The sequence below is a fragment of the Parasteatoda tepidariorum genome, chromosome 8 (assembly GCF_982258835.1).
Source record: "Parasteatoda tepidariorum strain Cologne lab strain chromosome 8, Ptep-v5.0, whole genome shotgun sequence".
NCBI lineage: Eukaryota > Metazoa > Arthropoda > Arachnida > Araneae > Theridiidae > Parasteatoda > Parasteatoda tepidariorum.
Window position 1 is genome coordinate 16,331,810 of NC_141762.1, and position 25,108 is coordinate 16,356,917.

Genomic DNA, 25,108 nt, shown 5'->3' on the forward strand with positions numbered 1-25,108 from the left:
AGCAATTCAAATTTTTATAAATCACATACTTCTGCAACCAGCGATAGGATCACCATAGAAACCATCTCTGCACCGACATATTGCACCATGGCTCCTGGCTTGACACACTGTGTTTTGACCACAGTTTGCTTGACTCGAACATGCATCTGGAAACAGTAACAAGACTTGTTGAGTAAATATAACTTAAATACAAGAGTGAGCTAAAACATTTCACCTAAGGGGAAACTTACCGATACATTTATTCTTTTCACATACTTGATTATCCTTACATTCCTCATTTATGGTACATTCAACTGAAAGAAGAACAGTCAGGTAAATAAACAGATATATTTGATTTCTTAATATTTAGTAAAAGCATGATAGTTAATTTTTTTCAAGAATGATTAATTAAAGAGTAGTAATGTCTCCAATAATATTGATTTTCTTCCCATTTAGTAAGGATTTCCCTAAAAAAGAAAGAAAGTAGTGGTAAAAATTTAGGACAGGCTCCAAAAGGAGAGATGTCTGAAAAAGACTTCTAAAGAAGGCCGTGGCCCACCCAGGGCTGTCATGCCACTGAAGAAAAGGTTATAATATTTACTAGATTTTAATCTGTTTCTAAGAGAAGCACATATTCAAACTCATAAGGGTTTATCACAATTAATAGTTAAAAACATAAAATTTATTCAAAATGAATTTTTAAAATTAAAAGCTATAGTTGAAACAAGGAACTATCCACTTCATTTAATCACTTTATTTTTTAATTCATCATAATTTTTAAGATTTTCACTTTTTTTGGGGACACATCGATACTTAATAGGTTCTCTAACTATAGAAATTTGTAAATGTATGGAATATTACCAAATAGTTTAAATTCGAAAGAATATTTAATATTTCTAATTTAAACATATTTTAATTAATCACTATCGTGATTTCAGGACAAGCTCCAAAAGGAGAGATGTCTGAAAAAACTTTTTAAGAAGGCTAGGGTCCACGTATAAAAGTAATTTTAAGGGTGCAATATGTTACTACCTTTTGCGCATCTGTATGATGGATCACCAGTATATCCAGGTGGACAAGAGCATTGAACTTGGTGGTTAATAGTCCTGCAATCAGCATTCACACCACAGGCTGTTGGAGATTCACATGGATCTAAAATTAAAAAAATAAATAAATATTTACTTGTACAAATTGAAAGAAAGATTTGCTTTAAACATTTTATATATAGCCAATTAGTTCAAAAATGAAAATTTTGCTATATTGGTATACTAGATCAGTTGTGCATAAAATAATTAAAAACAAACCTCTGCAGTAGGGGTCTCCTTTTACCCTGACACATGCTGCAGAATCTGCACAGTCTGAATCTCCATTGAAACACATGTTTGGATCATGACCTAATAGAAAAAAGTAATTTTATCATTTATTGAGCATTACGTCATTATAAATTTTTTTTACATTCAAAATAATATTTAGTTTAGATAAAATGATTAGTTAAAAAAACTATTGAAAACCTAAGCCCAAAGTTGCCACTTAATATATAATTTAATAAATATATAGAATAATTTTGCAAAAAAGATCAATACATGTATCAAGTTACGTTGCTGCTTTGAATAAAATAGTTATATTGAAGTTTAGTTACTTAGGAACAATATTTCAGTAAATTTTATAAACTGTTAAATGATTTCAAAATGAGCATAGTTTACAAAAAGTAAATAAAAGTTTTTTTCACTTTTACACACAGTCAACTTTTAAATTTCAAATTGAAAAAAAAAATTTCATTTTGAATCTTTTTGCTATATAATATGCATATGCACTGAAGGAGACATTTTACAGAATATTAAGAAATTTAAAAAAATTAAAGGTTGAAAAAGAGAAATACCATTTTTTATATTTTCCTTAGAATATGCAAAATAATTTGGATGAAGTACATATTTTCCAAAATATAAAAACAAACCTATACACTTTAAAAATTCAAGACTTAAATTGGAATTGCATTTTGAATATTTTTGCTCAGATTATGCAAAACGATTCTGATGAACAATATATTTCCAGCGAATGTAAGTAAAAACAAGCCCCAAAACCTCCTAAATTCTAGTTTAAAAAGTAACTTACACAATTTTGTATAGTTATGGATAATAATAAATTTTAAAGCACATTTTCAAGAATGAAGAAGGTCTACTCACATCCTGGATGAATGAGTGGATTTCCAGTTAAGCCAGTTGGGCAGCGGCAAGAGAAACTTCCAGGAGAATTTTCACAAACAGCTGATGCATGGCAAGGATGCTGCTTGCATTCATCAACATCTAAAAAGTATCACACAAAATTTGCTTAGTAATTATTTCAAATGAAGTAATCCCAGTTATTACTACAAATTTAACTTAAAAAAAACCCATTTAAAAGTGAAACATTTCTTTTATACTGAGATTGATTTTTTTCTTTTACCCTGTTGCAATAAAAACTGGAACAATATGTTAAGTAAAACTTGTTACTTTTAGTTCATATATGAAAATGCTAACAGAAAATAGTCCAGTATTGAGTTTTTTTCAGCATTTCTTTCTCATGAGATACAATTTATAGTACAGTAGGGAACCGATTATCCGGAAAGATCGGGACCATCGCTATTCCGGATAGCTGGTTTTTCCAGTTTTCTGAATCGCTACAAAAAGCCGTTTTTTTATTGTTAATCATAACTAAAAAAAACAATTTTTGGAAGTAATCTTAAAAAGAAGAAAAAACGATAAAGTAATACACTAATGATTATTTCCAAAATGATGGTAATGTAAACATCTTTCAAAAAAGAAAGAAAAATCCTAAAATCTTATGAGGAAAAAAAAAACATTTTTTTTTGAAAATGGCAAGAAAATTTATCGAATTTCGTTCCGGTTTTTTAGTTTTCCGGTTTTCCGATTTCCGGATAACGGGTTCTGTACTTTAACATAATTATTACTATAGATTATACATACTACTATCCATACTTTAGTTGTGCACAATTGTAAATAAGTTTAGATAAAAAGTTTAAACAATAGCAATACAAATATTAGTCATATAAGGCTTTAACTGTTTTTATTGGTAAAAATTTAAAAAAAAAAGAGGATAATTGACTATTTTTAAATTAGGAATTTAATGAAAAATCATGATATGTGATCGAAAGAAGCAGCCGGTAAGGGGATAGAGCATTCGTCTCCTAATGAGCTGACCCAAGTTCGAATCCTAGTAGTGGCTGATTGATACAAATTCTGCTACTGGCTCACATTGACCACAGTGCTAGTATCAAATGTCTTCAGTGGTAGATGGATTATGGGTTAGAATCCCCTTCCATGGAGCTAACCGAGGGAGGTATTCAAAGTTTTACTCTCTATGTAACACAAATGCGGGTTAGTTCCATCAAAAAGTTCTCCATGAAAGTTAGTTTGTGCCACTGCCTGATGCTGGAGTTCTCGTATCTTCTGGGTTAGGTTCAAAACTACAAGGCATTGAACATTTATAGTCGTAAACTTAGAATTGGGTTAGCTGTACAACGCCAGTTATAAAATAAAATAAAGAGACACCAGATTTAATAAAAATTCAAGCCTGAACTTATCACGAAATCTTACATGGTATGCAGATGTGTAGATGACTTTGTCTCTTTTGAGCCTCGTTATTTATAAATAGAACATTTTTAAGGAATATGGTAAGAAACAGTAATCTTAGTTAAAAATCAAAAACCTATAAAGTAATTAAAGATAAATTTAATTCAAAAAGAAATTTAAAAAAAATCCAGCCTATGGAGCTAGTATAGATGGCAGTTTATTATAAGAGCAGTATTATCATAATTTTTTTTAATAAAGAAATCATAATAAAATACTAACCAACACAAGTCAAACGTCCATTGTTTTCATACCCTGGTTCACAGCGACAAGATGCTTGACGATTGCGAACAACACATGTACCATAAGGACCACAATTAACTTGGGCACATGGACCTTGAAAATACATGAAGAGATATATAAGTATACACTTAATATTTTACTCAAGACTTTAATTAAGAAAAAAATACAATAACGACACATACTTTCACATACAAAGTTGATGCACTGACGGTCGAAATTGCAATCATTGTCTTGCAAGCAGTCAACTGTAAAAACAAATAAATTGGATAAATACAATTTAAATACAAATACAGCATATTAGTGAATAATTTAAAAGACAATAATGACGTACCTTGCACACAGCCTCTTGATAGTTCATACGGATCACCAGTAAATAATCCAATTTTCGGACAATTACATTGAGGGACATGATTTGAAACACTGCAATCTGAATTTGGTCCACATGGCTTACTTTCACAAGGATCTATGGTAAAGATATATGTTTTAATTTAAGATTTAAATATAGCAAGAGTTTTCAATAAATGGAGTAAATGATTACACAAACTTACTTATACATTTGGGCACCCCTTGTTCATCAATACCACAAGCAGCAGTTGTGGGACAGTCTCTATCACCATTTGGACATTCACCTTGAGGTCGACCTACAAATAAAAAGGATATTTTCTAAATTGATACAAATAAATATGTAAATACTGACTACTATAAAAGAAGCAAGTAATTATTTTTTTTAAATTACGGTAATTTTTGTATCCATACTAGCACATTAAAGATCTCAGTTCATTATGTATGGATGTATTGGTGGGATTAACACATTTAATAATGATTTACCAGCTAGGGTCTTAATTTTATAGGGTAAACTACTACAGAGTTACAGTCTATTTTATTGGAAAAGAACAAATATGAAAAAAAAAAACATTGTACCAAAGAACACATACAAGCACAAACACTTTAAAGTTTCCATGAGTATGAAACATTTACTAATTTATTTAACAATGACGTAAGAGATCTTTAAAATTTTGGCAAAAAATATAACAATGTTAAAGCATATGAAAATGTAAACACACGGTTATTGAAAAGCAACATCACAACAAGGGTGCTAACACGCACTAATGCATTAGCTACAAAGGTGTAATTTTGGCTATTGGTTGGGTTAGCGCACTTACTTATAATTAATATGTTTGCTTATAACAGAATAAAGATCTTGAAATTATAGGCTAAAAAGTAGAACAGAGTTGAATCCCATTCTACTATTAAAATATAACGATAAAAAAAAATATAATTCTTCATAGCTTTAGAGTATCAGATATGCAAAGGAAACAAGCTTCTTGAAGTAGCAGGTTAAAACATCACAGAATTAAATTTAAAATAATAGAATTTTAAACCAGAAACAATGACTTATTCACCTTCAAATGCCTTTAAACTCCTGTTTTTTTATTGTAAACTTATAATAAAGTTTATGCGACTGTAAATAAATATAAAATAATAATAACTCACATCCTGTATATCCATCACCAATATCTCCTTCTCTGCACTGACAGTAATAGCTTCCAGCTGAATTTATACACAGAGCAGTTGGGTGACATGGATTAGATAAGCACTCATTATTATCTTCACAACCAGATGGCGTTGGGTTGAAACCAGGTCTACAAGTACAGCGATTCGCACCACATACTTCATTTAGCCTGCAATCACCATCAGCTCGGCATCCAACTATAAAAATTATAAGCAACAATAAGGAACTGCTCAAATAGAATGAAATAACAATCTATTTTCAAAAGTTAGTTTAGGAAATTCCTCTTAATTTAATTAATTATTTCCGGTGTTTTCAATTTAGTTTAAGAATACTTAGAAACGTGAATTTATGTAATATAGTTAAATAATTAAAAAAAAATATGCATACTTTATGCATATTAAAAAAATATGTGTACTTTACAGTAACCAATCAAAATAAAAATAAAAAACTGCTAGAGGAAATGGAATTAAAAATAACTTGATAATATTGAAGCTTTTAAATGTTTCATCAGTTACTTTTGAAAGCAAAAAAATTTGATAAATCAAAATTGAAACATTTTTACAAGATGATCGGTTTAAAGCAATGTATTAAATACCTATAAATATGGTTAAAACATCAATTAAGCTACATACCTTGGCAATACTGATTGATACAAATTTCACTAACAGGACAGTTGTTATCAGTTGAACATATAACTGCAAAAGGAAAAAAAACGTAATTAGAGAAAAATTAATATTTAGTGCTTAACGTATGCATACATAGTGCATAACGTATATACATAGAAAATAAGTAATGCAATTTGTAGACACTTAACAGACACTTTGCAATTGATTATTTTTTAAAAATTTAGTTAACAACGAAAATAAAAATGATTGTTTTTTTTTAAAAATTTTATGTCAGTTATTTTTAAATAAAAAGTTTAAAGAGGCTCGCTTTAGAAAGAAAGATTGGGTTACATTTCTGCATCCAAAAAAGCAAAAATGGTAATTATTGCAAGAGGTGAAAAAGGTATTTAGTGATTCTTGACCAACCAAACAAAAAATAGGTTTTTAATAATTAATATAGATTGAATCAGCATTTCTGCACTAAAAGCTAATGCACTTTCAGTACATTTATTAAAATTGCTTTTTAAAGAATTTAGCATTAAATGTTAGAATAAAATTTTTTATAACTTCTGATGCAAGTAATTAATACCTACATATGAATTTCCTACTATTATTTCCTACATATGATATTCCTACTACTTCTCGTATATGACTAATAAATATATTTCAAAAGTATTTGTTTAATTACAATTGACTATAAACATGCAAATATTAGGAAAAAATATAAATAAAAATGAAATTTATTATTACTTACTCATGCAAACTCCATTGACACACACTTCACCATCGACACAATTACTGCAAGGTGCACGGCATCGCTCCCCTATGCAGTTCAAACCTAGTGGACAGAAAACACTCGGAGAGCATTTTTGGTAAACTCTTTTGCATCCCAACACTGGAGATGGTGATCCCTCAAATCCTGATGGACACTCACACAAGGCTTTATGGTCAACAACAGTACATACAGCGTTTGGTCCACAAACTCCTTTAATTTCGCATGGATTTTGGCAACGATTCTGAATGCAGGCTTCTTTGTAAGGGCAATCATTGTTGTCACGGCAGCCCACTTGGCAATAGCCATTAGAAACACAAGCTTCTTTAGCTGGACATCCAGAATGAGCGAAGCATGGTAACACACATCGCTTGTTGATACACTTTTCACCAACTGCACACTCATTGTCATAGCTACAGAAAAGTCTACATTGTCCATCGACACAGGCCTGGTTATCCCTGCAATCTTTGGCATCATGACAGAAAACTGATACTCGCAAGCAAGCGCTGTCAGGATCGGGATCTCCTCGGAAACCAGACGGACAAGTGCATCTTGCACGATGATTAACAACCTCGCAGTGAGCGTTAGAACCACAATTGAATGTGTCACATGGGTTCTTGCACATATTTTCTCCACTTACGTCTGGCAAGCAAGCAGCATCTGGTCGGCAGTCCTGATCTCCGAATGGACACGAGTTAGGATGTCGGCAGCCTTCACGAATTGGATCACCAATGTAATCGAGTGGACATTGGCATTTGTAACTTCCTTTTGTGTCAACGCATTTCGCAGTTGGGTGACATGGATGACTTTCACAGAATCGAATTGATTTGCAACCTCTTCCATATGCATCTCCTGTCATGCCAGCTGGGCACTGGCATGTACGATGGTGATTTTCAGCTACACAGATGGCATTTTTACCACATCCACTGAGGCATGGATCTGAAAGTAAATATTGTAAAAATCAGTATAAAAATATGCATAATTTACATCAAGTTAAATTTTTAGAAAACTAATAACAAATGAAAACTTAAATTTAACATTTTTTACTTCAACTTTAAAAATAACCAATATAATGCTAACCTTTCATAGTTTTGTATTCTATACTCTTAGAATTAAGGTTTCATTAAATGTAAGAAAAAAACTATAGACAAGCAAACTTATTATTATGTAAATAACAAACAAACTAAATTAATTATGTAAATAAGCAAAAAAAAGCATTCCTGCAATGGTAAATTGTGAGCTAGGGGAATAATGGAGGTTAAGGCGCCACAATCTTAAATAAATTTTGACTTTTTGGACAAACCCATTGATTAGAAGCTGGTTGAGCTTCAAGGCACCGCTGGGGATTAAACCTCAGTTTTTCACTATGACAGTTTAGTGCCTTAACTACTGAGGCATAGAGGCTAAATTATAAAATGTAGTAAATAAAATTTTAAATCCTAAAATATTTTATACTTACTCAAACAATAATTTTCTGGTGCGCAGCTTTTATCAGGAGTACAGTCTTCATCAGTAATACATTCAACTGAAAGAAACAAAGGTTAAGTTAATTATTATATAAATATGACCAGTAATAAAGTTAATATGGTTACATTGAAATACATTATGTTTAAATTTGAAATATAAAATAAAATTAACTATAATAAAATTTCTGGTTAATTTTTAGTGGTTGGTACCCAACAATAAATAATTGGTGGCAGAGTAGTTAATAAATCAATATGTTTGAAATAAACAATGAACTTAATTCTCAGAAGAAAAATGTAGTCGTACGAAAAAAGCTAATAAATACCTTGTTTGCAACCTCTAGTCAAATCATATGGATCACCAACATATAAGCCTTGTGGACATTGACACTGGGCAATGTGATTGACAGCAACACAGACAGCATTTGGACCACAGTGAACATGTGAGCACACATCTAAATAAATATTAAGAATCGAAGCTTAAATTGCAACATAGACATATTAACATAAATAAAATTTTAAAATTTTGGAATTTATTAAGAATCAGTTACTTATGTAAAACTTAAAAATTTTATTCCTCATTAGATTTGAGAACAGATCACGTGTTATAGAAAGCATAGGAGTTACAAAGAAAATATGAAAAAAAATTTTAAAATTTTTTTTAGAAATAAAAGAATTTTCGTCAAATGATTTTGGGTAAGAATAAATAAAAGTAAACAGAAAAGAATACGCTGTATAAAAAAAACACTGAAAAATAAAATAAAAAGTTAAGGTTGTGATTTATCAAAAACTTAAAAAATATTATAAAAATTAACAGAGTGATTTTTAAATATATACTAATACTAATAAGCAAATGGACTAAAAACTGCATTAAAAAAAATTCATCTTATGTCTTAATATTTATTTAATGTAACAAATAACCTTACTTTTGTGTACTTATAAATTTAAATTTTATACATCTTTAAATTTAGTAAATTTTTGAAAAAGTAAACTATAATTAAGAAAGAATGAAAAGTAATAAACAGATTTTATGTTAATAAATAATGTTGCATAATACTCTTTACTATAATGCAATAAACATATGAAAAAGTATAATAAATAAACAAATAATAAATAAACTAATACTTTTAATTTATTAAATCTGATGAGATAAAAAATTAAAAAAAAGCATATTTGACATTCAAAAATATATAAAAAAACGCTTCAAATAAGACTTGCCGTATTATATTTTTTGAACATAATATTTTACTTCCTATTAATATTCTCTTTATATTGTTTCAAAATAATTTTGTTAGTATGAGTATTTTAATTTTTGTTAATTGATTGAATTATTACTGGACACACTGCATATGCCTGTATTGTTTCATTGAATAGCCACAAAATGAAAAGTGTATTACACTCTGTATTATAACTATTCACAATCTTAGAATGATAAACAACTCAATCTCAATCAAAATTTTACTTACCAATACATTTTAAACTTCCATCATAATCATCCCGGCGACACTCAGATGCTGAAGAGCAATGTTCACTGATTTTACATTCATCTCGATCGATAGCTAAATAGAGCAAAAATTATTTCTTAGATATTACAAATACTAATACGAAAAATCCTTTTTTGAAAACAAATACATTGAATCCTTTATTTCTAAAAAAGAAAAAGAAGGACTTACGAATACATCCGCCTCTTTTATTTGGATCGCCTGTAAATCCTTCCTCACAACTACATTGTCCCTTGTGGTTGATGGCAACACAGTCAGCATTAGGAGAGCAAGTGAAATCCAAACAAATTTCTGTGAAAAAAAAATTCTCATTAGGAATCACCATATTTGGAATTATTATCAAAAGAGGAGCAAGAGGAATGCTTATAACATTGCAGCCCCTGATATGATCAAGCGTGTAACATGCAATACACCAAAAAGAGATTTTTAACAAACTTGACAAAGATTACAATTGACAATCAAACTTAATAAGTATGTATATGCATTTTACTTGACGAATATGTATTATTTCTATAAAATAAGAAAAAAAAAACCCAGATAAAACATCGTTATGAAAGCAAATCAGTCATTAACCAATATAATTTAAAATTACTGTAAACAGCATGATATATACAATATTTTTGATTAGGAATTAATCAATACAGTTATTATAAAAATATTTTATTAAAATTTAACTATGAATGTCAGATTATTTTGCTTTTTTACTGTTCTTTTAAAAAAATCAGTCTAACTTATCTCAGAAGCCATATAGTAATGATTTAAATTAAGCTATGTTTTTGAATTATTTGATCACACTATTTATAAGCTGGGAATATCTATTTCACATAATAAAAATATTAAGATAAATTAAATTTTATTAAAAAAATTAAAAGCAAATTTAAGTGTGAAGTTCAAACTAATAAAGTATCATACAAGAGATATACATCATGAAAACCATCTTTCTTCAAAACAACTAGTTAGTTTTTCTTAGAACATAACCAACCAGCCATATATTTAAGAAAAAATCATACATGTTAAGTAATATACGCTTCTATAAAAATAATATACTTAAATAATAGTTAACTTACCAGCGCATTTCAAAATTCCCAAGTCATTAGGTCGGCAAGTACCAAAAGAAGGACATTGAATGTCTTCTTTACATTCATCAGGTTCACGAGCTAAAATATGTTCAATAAAAATTAAATATGGGTTGGTAAAATAATTCAATAAAACAAATAAAAGTTAGCATTTATGATGATATATTAACAAATTATTCTTCACTTAGAAAGTACACTGAGGGAAACTTACGCATGCATGATGAATCACTGCTTGGATCTCGAACAAAACCTTCTCGACACTGACATTCATGTTGATGGTTTTTGGCATAACATTCAGAGTTCAAACCACAAGGATTGAAAGTACAAGGATCTGAAACAATTAAGATTCTAATCATGTTTCTGAAGATAATTAAAACTGCGCTATATAAATCACATTTTCAAATATTCAATTTTTTGATGAGGATATTTTTCAGTGAATGGAGTATGTAACCTCCCTGTGTAACAGTTATTTTAAAGAATCGACTCACATCGTTTTAGTAATTTGAAAGCAAATATTAAATGATTGTAGTTAAAAATTATAAAATTAATTTTGTTTTAGTAAACAATCAGACATTTTGTAAAGCAGTCTAGCTAAGTAGAAATATAGTCAGTTACCAATGAAAGATGAGATTTGTAAATCGATTTTTGTTTGATAGATTTTCTTAACTGGATAAAAAGCTATTGTAACTATAACACATATTATATGGTGTTAATAAAAAAAGTTAATTGTAATATATATAGCATTATTGCAACATCCTTAATCCAGTTATGAATCAAAACTCCAATATTGCAACAAAAAAGGCACAGTATTATTTTTGTTAAAAAAATGCACACAATTTATGAACTATAGCAATAAAAGTACTGATTTTATTCATGCAAATAAAAAAACTTAGTTATTTGCTCAAAATATTAAATAAACATTCTCAGCATATATAAAAAGAAGTTGAAAAGAAACACAAATTTTGGTGTAAGAAATAGCATCAGCGGCAAACTGTAATAATCATTGATAAATAGCACCAATGGATAAAGTCAATGATGATGCAAGAATCAATAAAAAGTATTTAATCCTCACCAACACAATGCTTTACTCCAAAATTATCAGGTTTGCAGACATCGGTGTTTCTGCGGCAATCCCAATCTTGCTGGCATTCATCACGCACAGGTGCTATGATATTAGAGTTATAATAAGATTCAATTCATAAAATAAAAAATAAAAAGATATGGAAGGAATCAGAATTTAGGAACTTCAAAAAAATCTTACGTTTGCATCCGTTCAAAAGATTGTAAGGATCTCCAATGTGGTCAGGTAAGCATTCACATCTAGTTTGGTGATTCCTTGCACTACAAATAGCATTAGGACCACACTGCACATATTCACAGGCATCTAAAATAGAAACCAATGCCATGTAACAACTACTTATAAGCAAATAAAGTGAATAAAAACTAATAAAGCAACAATAATCAGTTTCAAAACTGTTTTTTTCTTCATTTAGCTTAGCCTATGCATAAACTTTTGCAAAGAATAATTACTAACTTAATTTCAAAAGCTAAATCACTTATTTTGAAATATAATTTATTCAAAAGGTTTATTATTTCATTGTAGTGATGACATAATTTGACATCATGTAAAATTCTAAAAAACTGAACTCAGTGGCGCGACAGCCCATAGAGGGCCAAGGCCTACTGTGCCCATCTCAGTTTTCTTGACCTTGGGCTCTGGAGTGCAGGAGCAGATGCTCCGGTCAGGTGGTCAGACGAATGCAAAACTCCCAGTGTTTAGTTCCCAACCATGCTTGGTACTTAATTTATTGATCCACTGAAGGGATGAAAGGCTGAGTCAACCTTGCCCGGCCTGGGGATCGAAACCAGGATCTGTGGCACGGGAGAGTAAAGTGCTACCACTTAGCCACCGGGCGTCTCATGTAAATTTCTAAGTTTAACTAATATAATAGGTTATGATGATGAATATTATCTTTTCTATTCACATTCTATAGATGTTTAATGTGACTTAGAGCTATATTTATATCTTATTCTAACAGTGACTTATTTAATTAAATGAAATTAATTTCTTTTTTAAAGAAAAGGCAAGAAAACGAAAGAAAAAAAAAAACAGTAATAATGAAGCAAATTTAAAAAATATATATATAATTCAAATATTTGGAAAATATTGTACATGGTAATCTAATGCAAGTTATTTTGAAAACTAAAAATAAAAAAAATATTCATAATGAAATCATACTTTTGCAATCTAAGTATCCCTCATTTACTGCTTGACATATTTGTTGTGAGCCGCAATCACGATCTTCTTCACACAGATTTGGACTGCGAGCTACAAAAAAATAGAGTGAATTCATGAAAATAAAGAATATATATCAATGGAATATTTTAAATAAAAGAAAATTAACGTACGAATGCAGCCAACAGTTGGATCAATTGGATTTCCTTCATAACCCGATGGGCATCTGCAAACAGCCAAATGATTCTCCCCAAAACATTCCGCATTTGGACCACATCGATCGAATAGGCACACATCTACAAAAACAGAATACATTTTTAATTATGAACTAAATAAAATCTTTTGATCTATAACACTAGAAAAATTTCTTTTCAAAACTTTAAAAGTTAAATGTTTAAAATGCATTTCAATGGGATGTCTTGTTGCTTTATTGTTTAAATATCGAAATAAAGTAGTAAAATAAAAGTAATTAAATAAAAAAAAGTTGTTTCTGTAGAGCATATATAAATTAGAAAGCATCTAATAATTGGTGTAAGCATTCTGTAATTAATGTTAGTTTTTTTAAAATTTTAAATAAGAATATTTAAAATGTAGTACATTAATTTACACTTATTTGTTAAAATATTTTTAGAATACAGATATTAAAAAATAGATATCCTGAATTAGTACATAAAACTCTCTAATCCCATGAGAAAGAAATCATAATCAACAACAAAAAAAATTCTTGTGTTGGTTAAGTTTAGTTATATTTAATGACTCTAGCAACTAATACTTGTTTACAAATAAAAATAAATAATTATCTAAATACACTTACGGACGCATTTTCGAACTGAATCTGTGTGTTTTCGGCATACTTCATCAGTTTTACAGTCTCGATCAGTGTTGCAATCATGTGGTACTGAAAACACAAATATTATCAGAATATTAAAATGCGCAATACATACCAAAAAATAGCAACATATAAAATAAGATACATAGATTTTTTTTTAAAATTTACCATGAAATAAAGATAACTTTTAATAACTTACATTGGCAACCTTTAACTTCGTCATATGGATTGCCTTCATAATTAGCTAGACATTCACACTGAGCAACGTGACTCTTCGTTGTGCACCTGGCATGAGGTCCGCATCTTATATCTTCACATGCATCTGAAATAGGTAAACATTATTGATTTAGTTTCCTTCACAAAATGTTTCAATGCCAGATTTTCACTTTATGAACAATATTAAACTTAAATTAAAAACATGCAAAAAAAAAAAAAAAAAGAGAGAGAGAAAGAAATTACCAAAGCAGTTTCTTAAACCACTGATATCTGGTCTACATACAGCATTGGCTGGACACTGAGAGTCACTGTTACAGAGATCCGGAGCTGTTGGAAAATAAATTAGATATTAAGACCTTTGGTATTCAAGCAGTTTACTCAAAAACAAGGAGTCGAACCTCGATTTAACGAATTTTCCGATTTAACGAATATTTTTTTCTGTCCCGACAAAAAGGGTGCAAAAATGTTCCTATTTAAGGAATTTTTAGTTTTGATTTAATGAACATCAATCGCTGGAAAAAATATCCAGGGTGCGTAGCCAAATTTTTCAACAAAAAATAAGCACCTTTTAAGCACTTTTCAAGCACTCAAAAATATTTTTAAGCACTTATAAAAATACATAATTAAGCAGGGTTGGCAATTTTTTGACATTTGACGGTTTTATCCGGATTTAACCGTCATGTCAAAAAAAATTTTTTTTTGGCTTAGTTTTTGATTATTGTCAAAAATCATGAAATTTTGAATCATAAAACGGATTGGGGTTGAATTAATTTCAAAAACGTCGAATAGAACAATATGAACAGTATCTTTTTGCATAATACGTGGCGAAAATCAACAGGATAAAGGAAAAATTAAGCACTTTATAAAAACACCCACTGAAAAAAGCACCTTTAAGGTCTTTTAAAATACGAAAATCGAAAATAAGCCCCTTTAAGCACTTTTTAAAAACGCCACGCACCCTGAATATCACTTATAAAAATAAAACTTTGAATTTTTCGCACTTAAAATTTCGAATATTTCACACCTTAATCCAAGAGTGTAATTATATGTATGTACTATGTATTAAGTTTTAAAAGCAAGTCGCATTAAATAATTAATATCATTTTAAAGTTGATTTCCTAACGTAGTAAACAGTAATCACTTTTTTTCATATCTGTATGTCTGAAGGTATTTTGCATTGATATTTTTATACCATACTCATTACAAATATTAATATTCGCTTAAACGAATTGCTTCGATTTAACGAACGGATTTGTCAGCTCCAATTAATTCGTTAAATCGAGGTTCAACCGCATTGTTGTTTTTAAAACTCATAAAATAAACAAAGTTACTGATATCAATTATAACTAAGAAATACATTAAGAATAAAATATACCTGATTTCTTTCCAAAGATAACAGGAATAAGATAAAAGATATAAATAAGTTAATTATACAATTAGAGTGAATGTAAATTCTGACAGCAAAGATAGAGTACTTACGTCTTGGTTCACATCCCACATTTCCATCGTATGGATCTCCAATAAAATCTACTGGGCAGTTGCAAACAACAATGTGAGAAGAGACTGAACAAAGGGCATTTCGTCCACATCTAGCGTCTGAACAGCCATCTGATAGAAATAAACAATATTATAAGTTTTATGATACAGTTGGTGTACATGAAGAAAATAAAATTAACAAAGATAAATAAAAAATAATAATTTTAGCAGCATTTACTAACATAGATAAGTTTTTTTAAAATCAAAATAAGTTAAAAATAAAAGGTATTACACTAAACATGGTTAAACATAAATATTTTACATTAAAAAAATATAAGTCTTAAAAAAAAAGAACTCATGACAGTATTGAAGAAAAAAAGGAAGCTTTCTTAATTTTTTCTACTTTATCTGATTTGATAGAGGACACAAAATAAACAGATAAATAAAGATGTAAAATAAGAATTTAAATTATAAATTTAGTTAGAAATTAAAAATTAATTTTCAATGTCCTAATTTACAAATTTTAGGCCCATTTATTTACACAATAAAATTTAAAAAAAGAAAGGTAAAAAAAAGCTCAAAGATAAGTAACTATACTTATCGAATTTTAACAAAAGAATATAAATTGGAAAAAATAATCTACAGCTATGGAAAATTGTTTTTAAAAATAATTCTTTCTAGTTTTAGGGAAGTAAATAACTTACCGATACAGTCTTTCACCCCTTCTGCATTCAATCCACAAATTTCACGATCACTGCAATCACTGTCAGTGTTGCATTTGTTTCGAGCTGTAATATAAAATTAAGCATATAGAATGGAGGAAAAAAATATTTTAAACACTAATTAAATGTGAAAGTGACAATTTAATATAAAAATGGACTTACGTCGGCAGCCTCTTTGCATATCATCACCATTTCCAACAAATCCGTCTCTGCATTCACAAAAGGCAGAATGTCCTGTAGCAATGCATTGAGCATTAGGTCCACATCTGCGTCCTTCACAAGGATCTAAACATAACAATTTTACAGAGTTAAAAATTATTCATAGAATAATAATTTTTCAAATATTGAGAAAATATACAATTCAGGTTAAGAAAATTTCTTAATATTTTCGAATTTCATAACTAAAATGAACACAAAAATTGAGATGAAAATTAAATTAAAAATTTTATAATTTAAGCAAAAAAATATTAACTAATTAAAGTATACATAATGGATTTTATATTTATTTATTAATTTTGAAGAGCTACAAAATTTCAAATGTGTTTCTGCTTTCTGAGTAGCTATTCAGTGAGTTTCAAAAACTTATAAAATATCTAAATAATTGGATGTAAAAAAGCCCCCCTCCCTTAAAAAAGTGTGGTAAGTAAGTATCTTTGCCTAAACATTTCATTTGATTGAAGCAATTAATTTCATGGCATAGAAAAATACAATTTGCACAACTATAAATATCAGAAACCACACAATTCATAATAGTATGACAGTCTTTAAAATAGAATAACTTAACTTTAAAGAGGATAACTTACTTAAGCAGTCCCTTATTCCATCTCTTGTAAGTTCACATAGCCTGCTATCAGGGCAATCTCTGTTAAGTGTACAATGATCAGCTGGAGAAAAAAAAATTAAATGGTAAAAAAAAGAGTTTTCTAATAATACACAAAACATTAACAGTGCAAAAAGTTAGCTAAGCAATAAGAGTAGACATCAAGCAGAAAATAACTTAGAAAATTAAAGTAAATTTGAAATAAGTACTTACTTAGGATATTAAAAAAATCAAATAGGAAATTACTTAGGATATTAGAAAAAATCAAATAGGAAATTATTAAGGATATTAGAAAAAATCAAATAGAAAATTACTTAGGATATTAGAAAAAATCAAATAGGAAATTATTAAGGATATTAGAAAAAATCAAATAGAAAATTACTTAGGATATTAGAAAAAATCAAATATGAAATTACTCGGGAAATTACAAAAATTGAAATAGAAAAGTTCTAAGGAAATAGTACAAAAAATCCAAAATGAAGTTAAATGTACCTTGGCACTGTCTGTTAGGATCGCCAGAGAAACCATTTGGACATGCGCACTGTGCTCTATGATTCTGAGCTGTACATATAGCATTGATGCCACATTTCTTAGTTTGACACACATCTATAAAATCATAAATTTGTTTTAAACAGAACCAAAATTTAATTTGTATAAATAAGAACTTATATATGGAGTAAAACTTCAGATAAAATGGTAACATAGTATGAACATACCTATACAGTCTCTGATTCCTGATGGTGTTGGACGACACACTCTGTCTGGTGGGCAATTACTATTGCTTTTGCATTTGTCTTTTGGAACAGCTATAAAGAAGAAAAAAATGCCATCATGACATAGAATAATGTAATAGAATAATAAATAGAATAGAATAATAAAATTTCGTACAATTTTAAAAAATGCATTTTGAGTATAAAAAACCTTTAAAAAAAACTGAACTTTAAATTTCCTTAGATAATAAAAGCTTTACAAATCAGATTGGATAACAGTGTTTTTAATATTTTTCTGCACAGTTGCTCTGTTAGTCTTAACCTAATTATAGTTGTTCATTTCAAAAGTGTTTGCATTCAATTTGCAAGAAAGTTTGTGATTAACCAATATTAGATAATGCACAAATGATATAATGTTGGATTGAATACTATATTTAATGGCACAAAAGTCTAATTCAACTGCACTGAAAATCTTATTACATCGCATACTTAATGCTACACGTTTAAGTGGCACTCGTAACTATGCCAGACGCAAAAACAAAATAGATAAAAAACAGGGAAACTAATAAGAAAAGTTCCTAAGGAAAATAGGAATGTGTGGAACCTGAATATATCTATAAAAGATAAACAGATATTTTATACTATGGTAGATATGCTCAACATACAATACAAAACATAAGATTAGCACTATTTAATTTTAGACATAATATGATAAAGCATTTTCAAGTATCTTATTAAATCCAAGAATGCTACAAGTTTATTAATTATAAATACCACAAAGAGCTGGAAAACAGAAGTCCAAGTCTATGATGTCTAAGTTCTAATGCAAAATATTTTTCGTACACGAATGTACAATTTAATTAATGACTCAATATTAGGAGTGAGAAAGTTGAAAAAGCTTTAGAGCATACAATTTTGACAGTAAATACCGTTCATAATAAATCTCACGAATAAAGCACAAACAACTTTTTTTTGTACATACTTTAGAAAGTGGTAACATATTGCAACTTATCAAATAAACTTACGTTGGCAACCAACACCAAAATCAATTGGATTTCCGGAAAATCCTGGTCTGCATTCACATGTAGCTTGATGATCTCTTCCTCTGCATAATGCATTCAATCCACACTGTGTTGTTTCACAAACATCTATTAAAATATTAAAACGCTTCAACTATTTGACAAAAATAGCATTTAAACTCTACCTAAGTAATAAGTAGAATTTAATAAATAAACTAGATTTACTTATAATATCTAACTTACCAAAACATTCCCTGTAACCATTGTCACCAGTTCTACAAATTTGATTGTCTGCACATGATGAACTGTCAGAGCATAAGTCCAATGGAGGAGCTGTTCAAAAAACAAATTTGATTATTTATACCTTTTTTGGTACTGCAAAAACATTGAAAGGGGAAAGTTCGTTAAAAATACTTACGTTGGCAACCTCTTTGGATGTCATAAGCATCTCCAGTAAAACCTTGACGACATTCACAAACAGCTATATGACGTCGTCCTTCACACAGTGCATTAGGTCCACATTGCACGCCTTCACATACAACTAAGAGAAGAAAAAACATTACAATGTACGTGGCAATAAAATTGATAAATGAGGTTGATTGTTTTTCATAAATAAATAAAAAATGTATTATACACAATCACAACTGTAAAATAAATATTTTCCAATACATTTATCTGAAATTTTTTTATTTTGGAAATAGAAATTAATGTAGCGTAAAATTTAGGAATTAAACTATAATAGAATAATAAAGAATTTACTAGCTGCAGGTATGGAAAAGAATAATTTAAAATTTGAATATGTAAGACAAAATTATAAATTCGAAAAATAAGACAAAATTATAAATAAATAAACTGCTCTTATCCAATGAAACTCAGCTGAAGCTGAACGGTATGAATAGAATTTTTTTTAAATCTTTCCATTTTTTTCCTTTTTTTCCAATTTTATACTAATTTTTCTTCAATGTCATTTGTTTAATTCCTCTTGGTTTCTTTGCTGCTAAGCGCATTTTTCCATTTGGATGTTTTAACCTTTTAAATCTTTTTTAACATTTATTTTTGCATTAATATTTTGATTTCTTTCCATAATTACCGAGGAAAACTAACTTCATGTAGGATAAATAAACGGGAAAAATTGTATATCAAATTAAAGGTGATATTAAATAATTTATGAATATATTTGCATACTCACCAACACAATCTCTAATTCCTGTTGTAAGCAGCTTACATATTTCATCTCCCCGGCACTCATCGTCATATGCACATCTATCATTTGTATGAGCTATGAAACAAAATTTCATATTATGGCATACCAATAGTAGTAGAAAAAGAATTTATTAATAGATACATTGATAGATTAAAAAAATAAAAATTAAATACATTTTTAATACAAGAAATATCAATGATAGTTCTTATCAAAGTAACATTAAGGATATACTTAAAAGAAATGAAATTTTAATGCGTCTAGAATAAAAACAGTTAATTTTTTTTACAAATACGTTAAAGATAAAAGTTTCCTATAAGTATATACATGTCATTGCATGAATAATTTTAAGAAAAATGGATTTTGTTTATTTAAATAAGAAACTTACGGTGACAGCTAGCCATTGGATCCCCACTAAAGCCTTGTGGACATTCGCAAATGGGTCGATGACCTCTTCCTTGACATGCAGCATTTTCACCACAGGTCTGCTCTTGACAAACATCTAAAAATATACACAAATAATCAAAATTCAAATTCTGTTGTTTGAACGCAAAATATTTATAAGGATTATTAATTGAAAGTAAATCTCATTTTTAAAAACTATTCATAGTTATAATTTATATAAAAATTTTTTTTCTTATATTGAAAATAAAAACAAATGAAATAATTTGCAAAAATGATGAAAAGGTAGAAGCTTTAAAATCTGAAATACTAATGAAGAAGCAAAAGCAATACATTCATTTATTTTCTGCCACCTTGATAGATTATACAACTTTTTATTTTGCAGGTTTAAGTTAAAATCTTTTTCAATGATTTAAAATAATCAATATAATGGCAATACATTATAGATGTTATTTGATTTGATAATAAAACAATACATGTATAAATAGAAGCTTCTTTGACACTTTCATATGTACTGAAATTATAAAATTTAATCTCACTTGAAAATGCATACTCAGAAAATAAAATTTTTGTCAGTTTGTATTTACACAACTTTAACTAAAACAAGAATTTGTAATAAAGAACTTACTTTCACAAATCCTAACACCACCACTTCCCATCTTGCAAATATGGGAATCAGGACAATTAGCACTCACTTCACATTCATGGGGACTGAGATCTGTAGAAAGAACAAAATAAAGAATACTTATAAAAGAGTTAATTCAAAAATGACTTTTAATTGAACAGAGAAAAAGGAAAAATTATTAAGAGATATTTTTCAAACTAACATCTAACATTGCACTTTTCAGTATGAAATTAAAGTTCGATGTTTTCCAAAGTAGTTCTTTAAATGCAAATTTCAGTTTTAGTTTTTTAAATAAATAAATAATTTATTTTTAAAAAAGTTAAAATTGAAATTGGGATTTATTTATTCTAATATGTCTAAGAAGGTTCAATTACTTGACTGTTATATATGATAAAATCGTCATATATATTGACTGCTATATAAAATAAAATTAAGTTCCAACCACTAAAATAATTAGGCAAAAAGTTATTAAAGAAGGCAATAAATTGAGAAAAAAAGTAAACATTGAAACTTACGTTGACACCCTTGAATAAGATCATTTGGATCCCCCACCATACCATCTGGACATTCACACACTGCCTGGTGATTTCGGCTGATACAAATAGCATTTCTTCCACAAACAACAAATTGTGGATCACAAACATCTAATAAGAAATTTCAAATTTTTCTTTTATTATTCATAAACACAACATAAATGATTTAATAATTAGGAAAGTCATATACTTCAAAAATTAAAAGAATGAATAATCAAAGCTTTCATATATGACTCATAAAATTATAACTTATATGAGGTTATAATTATAATATTTATTTTTTATTACTTTTAAGAAGTATAAAGTGAAAGAGGAATAACATTTAAGCATTAGCACATTAATTTTTGTGTAAAATAAGTTTAAAAATAGTTCAAAGTTTACAATAAATAAACTAGCTTTTTTAAACATTTAAATTAGCGTTTGTTATTTAATTTTAAGTATTTTTCAATACTTGAATAACATTTTCTTTTTGAATATCAGGAATTATTTTTACACTAAGAATAAATTATGTAAATAAGAAACTATGTACCATAAACTATAAATTAACGAATTAAAGTTGTACAACTATTTACCATAACTATAAAACCTTTAATGCTCCAAAATAAGATAAAGATAAAAGAGGAATAAGAGACTGTTTTTTACCTTGACATTGTCGTACTCCATCTGAATTTGCTTGGCAAGAAGCTCCACCATCACACCCATAGTTATCCTCACATTCATTCGGGTTTCTGACTGGTGCTTCAGTAGATACTGCAAACAAATTCAACGTTGAGACAGAAAATAAAATTAAGAAAAAAAATAACAGAAATCAAATAAAGAAATTTAGGAAAAAATGTAGAACAAAATTATTTTTTTCTCCCACCAATTCCTTTTTATAATTAATTTTTGAAAAATACATCTAAAAGCAAACTAGTTTAATTAAGTAAGGTAATAAGAAAGAAAATTGTGATTTTTTTATCATTCTTTAAAGAGAAATGACTGAATTATTAAATGCATAATTTGCATAGTTTAAAAGAGATAATACAGATTTATTTTCCAATAAGGCTCATACTTTATTTAAAATCATTTTCCATGCATAAAATGGCAGCTAAAGACAAAAATTGTCAGAGTGTTTCTTACAATAAAAATTAATAATACCCCATATAATGAGCAACTATAGCAAACTTTAATAGAAGATTTATATTGAAAGAAACAGTTGAAAATTTCTAATCTCTCTTTCATATGCTATATGCAAAACATAATTTCTTTTAACATTAAAATTAGATAAAAATTCATAAACTAAAATGCTTTAAGACAAGAGTTTTATGCAATAAATAGTGGAAGGAAGTACAATAGTGGTTTCATGTTAATGAAAAAAAAAAGTAATATAGAGGTAAAAGACATTTAATCATTTGCTTACCACTGCATCCAACTCCCACATTGTTTGGTTGTCCATTCATTCCTTGAGGGCACAGACATGCACCTCTGTTACAATAAGCATTTGGTCCACACACCACATCTTGACATGGATCTGGTGAAGAAGAAAAAAATTGAATATATCACACATTTAAAAAAGAAACCTTAAGCAACTCATTATAAAAATGGTTATTAAAATGGCGATTTAATGTTTAGATGTTTAATGTTAAGATGTTTTAATGTTACCTTGACAAGAGCCTCCTGCTCCACAAATTTCTCCACCTCCACATCCAGAATCAGATGAACAAGCACAACCCTGGCCTGGTTCACAAGGAGTATTGGCTGGTGCTGTAATAGAACATTGAATATTTTAGATGAATGACAGAAAACAAATACTACATAAGTTCAGAAAAACAGTGGATCAGATTCAGTTTTTTCCCCAATTGATTATAAAAGTAGAAAGCGCAGCTGACTATAACAGTTATTATGTTAATAAGAGTGAATGTAATTCTGTTTTGCAAGTAGTAATGCTAAAAATGCAGCTATATCTAACAATGAAAAAAAAATATGATCAACCAAATTGAACTAGTAGCAAACAGAATTTAAATTATTATTTAAAATACAGATAAATTTATTTGGTATACTATGCTTATTTATGTATGATATTCAGGATAAGTTAACATTTTAAACATAGCAAAAAATAATCACAGCAATCACTAGGAATTTTTCCCAAAAAAACTAAATCAAATCTACTATAGAAAATGAGACAACACACGTAAACAGTACAACTTACGGTAATATTAATTCTGTCGCATAAGTTACATTAAAGTGATCCTGTTTTAGTAGTAATAGTGACAATTTAGGTATATATAACAATGATCTACACATACAATTACTTGTAGTGACTTATGAAGTCAATAAAATTTTAATTATTATTTGCAATAGAGGGAGATAAATGGATATAGCATTTTTTTGGGCATTTATCTATAATATTCAAAATAAATTAATATTTTTGATATCACAAAAAACTATTAATTAACAACTTACTGCATGAAAATAATGGATTTCCAGTTGAGCCTGATGGGCAGGCACACAGGAAACTACCAACACTGTTGATACAGCTAGCGCCACTTCCACATGGGTTACTTCCCAAACACTCATTAACATCTAAAAGAAATTGATGACAAATGTTAGATAGAAAAGTCTCTTAAGAGAAAAAAAAAAGCTGCAAATTTCATTTTATTGTATTTTCAAAACAAATAATTACCTTGGCAACCAATGAATGGATTTCCTTGCAAACCAGCTGGACATACACAATCCACTCTATTAGGGCCTTCAATGCAGTTTGCATTTGTACCACAACGAGTTTCTCCACACCTCTGGCTTGTTCCTATTAAAATTAATTTGAATACATTTCATTCAAAGTTGGTAGAGCTCATAGAGAATGATAAATAAATAATGATAAATAAATAATGATAAATAAATAATGATAAATAAATAATGATAACAAGTGATCAATAAATTCATAATGCTTACCACAAGCAGAATATGGGTTTCCAGTAAAACCTGGATTGCATCCACATTGATTTGGAACACCATATGTACAATGAGCATTAACTCCACAGCCAGGTACACAAAGAGGTGGTAATATAGCTATAAGAGAAAAATAATAATTAATATTCATTAGCATTAAAACTATTTACTTCAACTAAAATAAAAGCTTAAACAGCGCTACGTAAAAAAGCATTACAGCATCAGCCCTGTTGTGGGTTAGGGGAGTCAAGCAGGTTAAAGCTCTACAATTTTGTCAGCAACAATATGACTTTGGAAATTTGTTCAGCATTGCCCACAAGCAACCATTATTTCCTATACAAACAAGTGCCCATCAATTTGACACTGAGTGAGCTTTAAGCCTCAACTGGAGAATGAGCCCCAATTCATCACAATGATAGCTCAATGCTCAAACCACTAGGTCATTATAGCATAAAATGCTATATAACATTGTCTTTTAATACAAAATATGTAATGTGAAAATACGCGAAAAACTGGTTTTTAAAACCAGTTTTGTTTTTCAAATTTAAAGGTAAAAAGTATGCAAAAACGTCTTATGTTATATAGTTAGATATTTTTAATTTCTCCAATAAT

The 25,108-nt window shown here is 28.7% G+C and overlaps 1 protein-coding gene across 2 annotated transcripts in view; it reads right to left on the reverse strand.

Annotated features, from left to right (window-relative positions):
* The window catches only part of LOC107454206 (uncharacterized), a 173,750-nt gene that overhangs the window by 36,802 nt on the left and 111,840 nt on the right, over positions 1 to 25,108 (reverse strand). For both annotated transcript variants that reach the window (XM_087149893.1, XM_087149894.1), the window contains 44 exons: positions 24,500 to 24,616; positions 24,231 to 24,353; positions 24,011 to 24,130; positions 23,210 to 23,311; positions 22,968 to 23,078; positions 22,211 to 22,318; positions 21,551 to 21,679; positions 21,039 to 21,128; positions 20,397 to 20,510; positions 19,997 to 20,086; positions 19,226 to 19,348; positions 19,051 to 19,140; positions 18,814 to 18,936; positions 17,795 to 17,884; positions 17,571 to 17,684; positions 17,062 to 17,142; positions 16,421 to 16,543; positions 16,241 to 16,324; positions 15,540 to 15,668; positions 14,304 to 14,387; positions 14,044 to 14,166; positions 13,830 to 13,913; positions 13,189 to 13,311; positions 13,019 to 13,108; positions 12,041 to 12,163; positions 11,852 to 11,944; positions 10,991 to 11,110; positions 10,771 to 10,860; positions 9,875 to 9,994; positions 9,668 to 9,760; positions 8,528 to 8,656; positions 8,198 to 8,263; positions 6,721 to 7,677; positions 5,994 to 6,056; positions 5,343 to 5,558; positions 4,397 to 4,489; positions 4,180 to 4,311; positions 4,031 to 4,093; positions 3,828 to 3,941; positions 2,163 to 2,282; positions 1,284 to 1,373; positions 1,012 to 1,131; positions 231 to 293; positions 30 to 146 (listed from right to left, as the gene is read on the reverse strand). In XM_087149893.1, coding sequence (XP_087006019.1) covers positions 30 to 146; positions 231 to 293; positions 1,012 to 1,131; positions 1,284 to 1,373; positions 2,163 to 2,282; positions 3,828 to 3,941; positions 4,031 to 4,093; positions 4,180 to 4,311; positions 4,397 to 4,489; positions 5,343 to 5,558; positions 5,994 to 6,056; positions 6,721 to 7,677; positions 8,198 to 8,263; positions 8,528 to 8,656; positions 9,668 to 9,760; positions 9,875 to 9,994; positions 10,771 to 10,860; positions 10,991 to 11,110; positions 11,852 to 11,944; positions 12,041 to 12,163; positions 13,019 to 13,108; positions 13,189 to 13,311; positions 13,830 to 13,913; positions 14,044 to 14,166; positions 14,304 to 14,387; positions 15,540 to 15,668; positions 16,241 to 16,324; positions 16,421 to 16,543; positions 17,062 to 17,142; positions 17,571 to 17,684; positions 17,795 to 17,884; positions 18,814 to 18,936; positions 19,051 to 19,140; positions 19,226 to 19,348; positions 19,997 to 20,086; positions 20,397 to 20,510; positions 21,039 to 21,128; positions 21,551 to 21,679; positions 22,211 to 22,318; positions 22,968 to 23,078; positions 23,210 to 23,311; positions 24,011 to 24,130; positions 24,231 to 24,353; positions 24,500 to 24,616 — 5,547 coding nt within the window. The remainder of the gene's footprint in view (positions 1 to 29; positions 147 to 230; positions 294 to 1,011; positions 1,132 to 1,283; positions 1,374 to 2,162; positions 2,283 to 3,827; positions 3,942 to 4,030; positions 4,094 to 4,179; positions 4,312 to 4,396; positions 4,490 to 5,342; positions 5,559 to 5,993; positions 6,057 to 6,720; positions 7,678 to 8,197; positions 8,264 to 8,527; positions 8,657 to 9,667; positions 9,761 to 9,874; positions 9,995 to 10,770; positions 10,861 to 10,990; positions 11,111 to 11,851; positions 11,945 to 12,040; positions 12,164 to 13,018; positions 13,109 to 13,188; positions 13,312 to 13,829; positions 13,914 to 14,043; positions 14,167 to 14,303; positions 14,388 to 15,539; positions 15,669 to 16,240; positions 16,325 to 16,420; positions 16,544 to 17,061; positions 17,143 to 17,570; positions 17,685 to 17,794; positions 17,885 to 18,813; positions 18,937 to 19,050; positions 19,141 to 19,225; positions 19,349 to 19,996; positions 20,087 to 20,396; positions 20,511 to 21,038; positions 21,129 to 21,550; positions 21,680 to 22,210; positions 22,319 to 22,967; positions 23,079 to 23,209; positions 23,312 to 24,010; positions 24,131 to 24,230; positions 24,354 to 24,499; positions 24,617 to 25,108) is intronic.